General features: G+C 31.4%; 1 protein-coding gene across 1 annotated transcript; it reads left to right on the top strand.

Moving 5' to 3' along the window:
- The first annotated feature begins 6440 nt into the window (after positions 1-6440).
- Positions 6441-7625, top strand: LOC149479827 (uncharacterized). The gene has a single exon (XM_089707367.1). It carries the CDS (start codon positions 6490-6492, stop codon positions 7363-7365), a length of 876 nt encoding a protein of 291 aa, XP_089563493.1. The 5' UTR covers positions 6441-6489; the 3' UTR covers positions 7366-7625.
- The last annotated feature ends 1966 nt before the right edge of the window (positions 7626-9591 follow it).

The raw sequence follows: 9591 nt of genomic DNA, 5'->3' as shown, positions 1-9591 counted from the left end.
CAAATTGAACTTTATTTCTGTAACCAGTCTTTATGACAAAAACTATCGCAAACTAAACAAGAAAGTGTACTTTTAGCGTAAGTCTTACTTTGGCGTCATAGACAGCACAGCTGAGAGCACTTTTTATAACTCTGGATGAAGGTACAAATAAACACTCGAACTAATAATAAGTTTTGGAGTTATAAATAAAATATTTCTTGTATATTTAATGTACTCGTAAATAACGTAATGGAAAAATATAGTAAGAAATAGCAGTCTATTTTATTCTTAAAGCCTTATATGGTATGCAAATTTTGTTATTTATTGTCAATATCCTACATGTATACTGGTACCTACATAAACATCGCCTAAAATATAGCCTTTTCTATCCATAATATCTATTTAAACATTTTGTAAAGATAATTATGAAAGCCTTCTTTATCTCCAACTTCCTGCAATCGATGAATTCCTTACGATTGACAGATGTTAAGAAAAAATACACGACTTAAATGTAACATTTAAGATACCAATATCAATATCATTATTAATCCCAATACTAACGTATAACGGGGAAAATTAACGCTACAGTTTCAAAAGCCATCGCCTGAGCAATGAAGATAGTATTGATGTAATCTGTTGAATGAACCGGCTTCGTATGAGCCTTCGTCTGAGTCAACATCTCTGAGTACGCACCCGGTATGATTATAGGATTTGTGTTTCTATAGCATTTTTTGTAGTTGAAAATAGTAGTGGAGTAGTAATTGATAGAGTTTTTAGTAGTTGATATTCTTCTTTTGGTAGATATCTTTTTTGTTAGAGAATGTTTTGGATAATACTTAAAGAAGTTTAGTGGTTCTTTAGATAATTGCATATTTTTAGCTTGGTTTAAAATGTTTGTGTAACTTAAAAATGTATTGTAGAATGTATTGTAAACGATTAGCTTTTTCTTGAAAAATACATGCTTTAAGCTTGGCTAATCTCTTACGGTGCATTCACATTAAACGAACATAGAGCTAAAGAGCATTATTTCGTGATCTTCTAGTGTAAATTTTAAAGTTTAACTCGTATTCAGTGTTGTTCAGTATTAGAACATTGCATAGCATCTTTTAGAACGCGAACAACGAACTTTGTTTACACAAAAATAATTTGACAAAGAGGGGGAATGAGTATTCGCTTATTTGATGTGAATGCATCGTTAAAAGATTTTTTATGTAATCTTCTTTATATATAAAAATGATTCGCAAAATGTGTTGGTAAGCGCATAACTCGAGAACGGCTGAACCGATTTCGATAATTCTTTTTTTATTATATTCCTTGAAGTACGAGCATGGTTCTTATGTAGAGAAAACGTAAACATGTACCACGGGCGAAGCCGGGGCGGACCGTTAGTGTCTGATAAATTTATTATAGGCTATATTATATAAACATACTATAAAATAAATTCTCGTGTCAGTGTTTGTTAGCAAATTACTCGAAACGACATGACCGATTTCTTAAAACAATATAGATCGTAAACTACTGAATGATACAACGAACTCTGCTGAGCAAACTACTTATATTATAATAACCAATAAATAGTTGTTGACGCATCTGAATAATATATTATGCTGAGTAATAGACAATTAGGAAACCGCACTGAGAATGGAATTAGGTTCTGTAATAACCCACAATATTAATGTGTATACATTGTCGAATTATAAATGTGTAATGGCGGTCTATGCTGATTTATGTGTACTTGTATAAGCTGTGATATTTAGTGGATGTTAAATGTTTATGTGGTTTGTGCTTTTCAAATAGTTTTTGAAGTGACTTAGGCGCGTTGAGAGTAAAATTTCGTGTCATCGCAATACCAACACATCATGGAGTAAGGCGACGATTTTGGTATCTTTGTATCTTGCCAAAGAAGTTTCACTTCTGACACTCTTTTTTATTGAATAGGTACAGCGTATTAAATATTCAATTGACTGAAATGAAGAACATTATTTTTACGGATTTTATATCAAAAAGTAAAAGTAGAGCTAAAACAAAAAAGTATAGCAAAAATGATTCTTTATTTGTCAATCCTTTAGTCAAAATATTTTAAATCCTTAGTTCAATGTTCAAAAGACTACGTTCTATGATTTATATTTATAATTCAAAAATTATAGCTAGTTACTAAATTAACCGTGCAAATGCAACCAGAAAAAAACCAAATGATTTAGAAGGACGGGGCTGCCCTCTAAAAATAATATCATTTAAAATTCCGGTCTCGTTCTGTGGGCCAGACACGTTTTGCATTTTATTATTTAAACTGATTGAAATATATTTTAAATGAATTTTGCCGTCTACATTTAGTTTTTTCAATTATTATAATATTTACAACCAAATGCCAAAGGGCAGAATTACCTTTTAATTGAATATATCAAATACAAAGTGATACTTTTGAATAAACAAATATCGAGCTGGACACCCCAATAAAGCATTGAGCAAATTGTGGATTGCGAATGGATAATAGATTGTATCCTTCTATGTATGTATTTATATGTTCTTAGTATTTAAGTAACGAATTATTACATAGATACCTGTTTATTTTATTTAATATAATCGTTATATCTATATCAATATCTGTTATTTATATTATATTATATTGTTATTTTTATTATCTTTTTAGAACTGTAAGAATGTTTTTTTGGTTGGTATTTGTATTTACATGTATAGTGAGCCTCGGAAATAAAAACATACGGGCAGACTGAAAATCAGCGCTGCTCAGGCGTTAAAGCCCGACAGCATGGCTGAGTCTGACCCGATTGCCATGTAACTACTTAGTGTATGTTTTTTTTTTAGTAATATAAGCAGTTGTTAAGTGTGTAAATGTGGCAATAAATATTTTTTCTTTCTTTCTTTCTTTCTTTCATATTAATAGTTTGATCGTTAATTACGATTTTAAAGAAAATATCTTATCAAAAACAAAAAGAAAGTCCCTCGATAATAATCTGAAAGTAATAATAATGTATTAAAACCCAGTTTGTATGATCACATTGTAAACAAAATACAAATGCATAATTAAGAGCGCCTTTTTATCGAAAGTGCTGTCTTTCGAGATGGTAGTAATATTTTATTTGTAAATTTAAGAAACAGTTTCTAAGTAATTTGAATTATAGTAAGTTAGCTGATGCCCGTGACTTCGCTTTATGAAGACAAACACACTTTTGTCTAGTAGGAAGGATTAGGTAAAGATAGTAGGTATAGCAAGGTAAGTAAGGATTACAACAAATCAAGTTTAGTTTATCATTTACAGGCATTTTTTTTTATTTTTAAGCTATTGCATAGCTTCTATCGCGGGCCTTGAGCGCGGGGACCGAATCCAGAAATTCCGTAACGAAAAAACCTCACGCTCTCCGACGGGCACGGAGGTGTGGCTTGAAGGCATAGCATGCAATAGCTTTACCGCGGCAGTCCCCGAGTGCCACACGTCTTTTTTTTATATTACATGCATACATATTATATACAAAAGCATTACTCTCCTTCTTTACAGTCGGATCAAAAGAGTTGTCCATCGAAAAGTAATCAGTATTAAAGGGCCAGTCGTGTTTACATTATCAATAAAATATATTTACAGACGACACGACAAATCAGCTGTGACGTATCTACTGATTTCCCAGCGGATTTCTTCGATTGAAATTTGATGTTTGCTTAAAACTTTAGGGCCCTATTTGATGGTCGCCCATATGCATTGCTTTGATGTATACATTTTTAACGTGTTTGAAATAATTGTTTTATTGAGTTGTTTAATAAAATGTTTTGTATGATTTGTCCATATTATATTTTCTCTTCCTCTTCTTTCTATATTAGACCAGGGCCGATAATTTTTGAAACAAAAAAAATCACAGTAGGATGAATTCCATTAGAAAAGGAGGGGAATGTGATAAAAATTAAAGGAAAAATAAATTACAGACAATCCGAGTTCGGGAAGTGGGAGGGGGGGAGCTTTTAAGGCTAAAAAATGGTTTCTCTTGATTTCCGACAAAACTATAAGTCCTATGGAAAAAAGTTCAATGGCACAGTTGTAGGTAATAAAAAGTTCTACAACTTTTGTATTCGCAATTTTTTCACATAACCTCAAAATTTAGGTGAAAAATAAAAAAAAACAAGTTTTTGGTTTTTTGAATTTTTCGAACCAAGAACATGGAAAAGAAACTAGATTTCTATTATATTATGTTGTCCTGCTACTATTGTTATAAATGCGAAAGTTTTAATTTGATGATTGATGATTTTATATCCAAAATCTAAAAGAAATGTTTGATACAAATATGAACTAGGCTTTTCTATACCTTTACAACGTAAAGCCACTGGATAAAGCTAGTATAAATACAAACAACGTTTTTCCCACCATTGATTAAACTTCATAGGGAAAAACTATTTCCAAGTGATATTTGTAAAGCATTGGGAACGAATAATAAACGGAATAAATAAAAAGAAATGTCCCAGTAATCTTCAGATCGAGAACTGACATGCTTACATTTTCTATATAAAAGAAAATAGATTATTTCTATAAATATTACTATGGCTCGGTCGAACGATGTTCTAGTTAATGTAAATAAGAAAAGGTATAAAAGATACAATTTATTACGAATATTGTTATTTTGTACTGAAAGTTCATGGGAGAAATAATGAATCCTACGATACTCATCTCATAAGTACTAAAACATTACTATTTTGATTTATATCTAGCAATAATTTGCCGATTGGACACGCATAAGTTATATTTTTTATTTAAATAAATAGAGCTTCTTAGTATAATTTTTGATTAAATGCAAAATGCTATCAGAGATTAATGTATATTAAATAAGTACTAATAATAATGTATACATCATAAAAAAAAATGTTAAGTGTAGTTTTAGATTTTATCAATATAATATCATTAAACTAACATTTCCACATAAAATAGGTGATATTAAAATTACGTTTCCGGGCGAAGTTTTATATTAGTTATCATAGTAATTGATAACGATTGTTACTATGTATTTCTAAACGTAAATAAGTAATGTAAGTATTGATAGTCATTTGTACTATTTATATCAATTTTATGAATTGTTTTAAATTAATGTTATAATTTAAGATCGATATAAGACATAAATAATGACTTATAGTTGCACTAGCTTTCCACTCGAAGCTTCGTCCGCTTATTCTACAACAAAATTCATACTAAAATCTTGCTTCGTCGAGAACCAATGTCTTTGTAGAACTAGGTAGATAATATAGGGACACACAGACAACAGCAAATTACTTTATTTTATAGTAATGGCTACCATATAATATTTACTTTTCATTTATAAAATAAATATATACCTATTTTTATTTAAAAAATATGAATATCTTATGATATCGATTAAAATTTCCGCAGAAGGAAATCAACGCTTCCGTTGCAACATTTATAACACTATCCAGGATATAGATCAGTTATTAGAACCAAGGCTGTACACTGTACATCCCTGTATATTTCCAAGGAGGCCAAGACAAATGCATTCGTGTCGCTCGTTCGATGTAAGCAATGAGTTCTGCTAGATAAGGTACGGCACAGCCATTGCAAGTGTGCGACAGCTCGTTTTGTTACCCAGGATGGATGGGATGGAATTTTAAATTACACGCTTTTTAGCTGCGTCATTATTTGATTATTGATGTGTTGATTGTTGAACAATCATGGTAAGTAATTCCTACTAATATTATAAATGCGAAAGTTTATGAGAATGGATGGATGATTGTGATTCTTTCATGCAAATACTACTGAATCGATTACAATGAAATTTGATGTGTTGGTAGCTGAAGACCCAGAATAAGACATAGGTTTTCCCGGAAATCCGACAGGAACTGGAACTATGCGGGTTTTTTCTTTGAAAACGCGGACGCCACGGGTGGAAATCTAGTAATCGATTAAATTGAAGTCTCAATTTAACGAAATAAACTATGTTTAGGAAATTAAACAGCTTAGGAATCATTGTTACATAGTTTTTACTCAATTAAGTTTTTCAGTCTTAGAATTCTATTGACGAGGTTAAACATAATATTCAGGTAAATTTAACGATCCCTTTTTACGTTGTATCGGTAATTACTATCGGTTATCAGTTACTTCCTTGTTTGTATTTGCATTGGCATTTACTTCGTTTTATTTTTAGTCATGCTACTTATGATGTTTATTTATTTTTTTTGTATTGTCAGTAAGCAATAATATTGGTTTTGGATTTGGATCTAGATCTAATAATGTCAAGCTGTTCTATAACCACATACAAATAATTACAACAATGACCAACATAAGATTTTATTGTGTTATCTATTTCCTCGATAAGAAACCTTGTCCAGTCACAAAATGAAAGTAAACCTTCATATCATTAAAATATGACGCAATTTCAAATAATGGCTTATCGATAAAAACCTATCAGTAGTCGATAAAGCTATGAAGCTATGTGAAGATAAAACATAGCACTGTATCTTTATACTTGTTGAATTGAACGCGTTTTATTTGTAACTGCAAAAATGACGAATAGATATTATTTCGAGAGAACAAAAGCATGGATGCTAAACAACAAAATAATCGTGTTCCTAAGTTTGTTGTCCTTTTGTCTCTTCGTCTCAACCTTCGCGATGGCTGGACAAAGAAATCGGTTGAATAATGAGTTGAGTGATTTAAGAAATAGTTTAACAACAGTTAAACCTGCGCCTGATGAAAATGATAATGGCGCGGGTGGTGGTGACAATGGTGGAGATGGTGGTAATGATACTGGAAATGGTGATAATGCTGGAGGCGGTGGTACTGATACCGGAAATGGTGACAATGCTGGAGGCGATGGCACTGATACCGGAAACGGTGACAATGCTGGAGGCGATGATACTGATACCGGAAACGGTGACAATGCTGGAGGCGAGGGTACAGATACCGGAAATGGTGACAATGCTGGAGGCGATGATACTGATACCGGAAACGGTGACAATGCTGGAGGCGAGGGTACAGATACCGGAAATGGTGACAATGCTGGAGGCGGTGGTATTGATACCGGAAATGGAGACAATGGCAGTGACGCTGGGGCCGACGGAGGAAATAACAACAATGGCACAGACAATGGGAATAGTGCGGGTGAATCAAATGCCATTAACAATGTAGAAAATAAAAATGGTAATGCACCCAACGTAGATGGTGAAAACAAGGAAACTGTTGATAGTCCTGTCGCTAATTTTAACGCAGCTATAGCAGAAGAATTGAATAATGAAGATGATGAAATTAGTGCTGTAGGTGCGAGTAATAGAGATTATGAAAACGATCTCAGTGCACAGTCTCGTATGACTGACAGTTTTGAAGAAAATTTTAGAGGGTTTGATAGTGTTTTGTTAGAGAAGTTAGGTATTGGATCATAAATTCAGTTAATTTTATTTATAGACTTAGAAAATTGTGCTTAAGATAAATTCGGATTGAAAAATCCGTTTGTGTGTTGATATTCAATATCGGTTTTAAAATTCTTTAAATATTATATACTTATTATATTTGGACCATAGTTTTCGTGTTTGTTTTGTAGAATTATCAACCAAGATTGTCAACAGGATTATAAATAACTTTTGATAACAATTTTGTTCTAAATAAGGTTTTATATTTTTTACGTTTTATCTTATCCAAGTATAATTTGCGTCGTGGCATTTTATTTCAATTGATAGATTTATAATATTTTTCTTTTGTAACAATGTGGCAATATTCGCACAGTAGAATCCCTTCTTAAATTTAGTAGGTATGTACTTAATAATATTTACAGTCCATTCATTGAACCTATTTCTATTTGTTGTGCAACGTCCAGTTTTTATCTAGGATTATCTATTGCCTACGTCAAGTATAGAAACTAAATATTTTATATAGATATATGTATCATTAATTTTTAAGTATTTCATAATATGTATTGTTATGGTGATTATCTTCAGTACGAGTATGTTTTTTATAGGGAAAACCCTCAAAATTTTGCGTAAATTACTTTTTTATGTTGTCAGTTATGATTAAATCAATACTTTTATCGATACTGTTATCAGATAATATTAAAAGTGTCTGCCATCCACGTATAATTAAATTATAATAAATGTTTACGTTATTAATGTTGTATGTTCAATTGTTTAATATTTCATAACCTTTCCTTTCATAACCCTGATGTGTATAATATTATAAAATTAGTTAATATATGGGCGGTGGACTCGCTTATGATCAGGCGCTCCACAAGCCCGTTTGCCCACTCTTTTATTAAAAAAATAATAATAGCTCAATGGTAAAACCGACTTATGTAGAGCCAGTCCCTAGCCAAGCATATTAAAAAATAAATTGTTTTCTTTTTCTTTATAACACTAGATTCTCAGACCTACCCGATATGCACAGAAAATTTCATGAGAATCGGTCCAGCCGTTTTGGAGGAGTATGTAACATTGTGACACGGGAATTTTATATATTAGATTAGCATATTATTATCCACATGGCGGAGAAACATCCAGGTCGGAGAAACATCCTCGGTCCTCCAGATATTTATAAGCTCATAGCCTTGAAAATATAAGTTTCGGGTAAAAAATAATAAATCCATACTAATATTATAAATGCGAAAGTAACTCTGTCTGTCTGTCTGTTACTCAATCACGCCTAAACTACAGAACCAATTTGCATGAAATTTGGTATGGAGATATTTTAATACCCGAGAAAGGACATAGGCAGGTAGCCTATGTCCTTTCTCGGGTTATTTGTGGGTTTATTGCGAAATATGTACCACGGGCGAAGCCGGGGCGGACCACTAGTACTAAATAAATAAAAAACTTTTATCTTGAATAATACTTATAATGTTTAGATTTTGGGTTTATTAATCGTCACCACAATACACGATTTCATAATAGGCGACAACGATAGAAAAAGATAGATTATAAACAAAAACAACACTTGTAAGAGAAAGATTATCTTATCGGTTTTTAAACTGAACTTCCCGGATATTCATAATTATAATTTATTATTTGATTTATTTTGTGTTTCCAATATTACTCAAATATTGAGGAATATTTTCCTGTTATAACTTCTTGTTTTTCTTTTATAATAATAACAATAATATTCTTTCTTAATAATTCTTTTTTTATAATTTTCTTTTCCCAAAAGTTCTAAACAGTTTTACATAAACATTAAACAATATACAGAAATACAATTGATACTGTTTCATTATCATCTCCATGTTGACAAATACATACTACAACCTGTGCTAAAACTATCTACATATTTTTACTGTATCTATTCCCATTAACCAGTTAATCTTTTCTCAATTTCTCAAACAATACTCAACGCAGTTTATTGATAAACATAAAATGATATTGTTTCAATAAGCAAAGCAAAATCGTATTATCCGTTCAGTTAACGAAGAACGCCCCCTAGCGGAAGCTATTGCATTAGAATTTAAATTGAACTCTTTATAAACATTTATAATTTGCATTAAGATACGCGTGGGTATTGCAACCCCTTTATTCAATGTTAAATTAAATGTTCCGGCTTTAAGTTGGGAAAAGTTTTCTGTATCAGTATTTTAAAGATTAACATCGCTTATATTATTATGTATGGATTCAAAAACTACTGTTATAATA

The sequence above is a fragment of the Colias philodice genome, chromosome 19, assembly GCF_061535455.1.
Source record: "Colias philodice isolate Cphi_HAF_F1 chromosome 19, ilColPhil1 Martin Lab GWU primary, whole genome shotgun sequence".
Taxonomy (NCBI): domain Eukaryota; kingdom Metazoa; phylum Arthropoda; class Insecta; order Lepidoptera; family Pieridae; genus Colias; species Colias philodice.
This window is presented reverse-complemented; position numbering and strand designations above follow the sequence as displayed.

Coding starts and splice junctions, on each gene's coding strand:
- LOC149479827 (XM_089707367.1), top strand. CDS start 6,490: ATGACGAATAGATATTATTTCGAGAGAACAAAAGCATGGATGCTAAAC.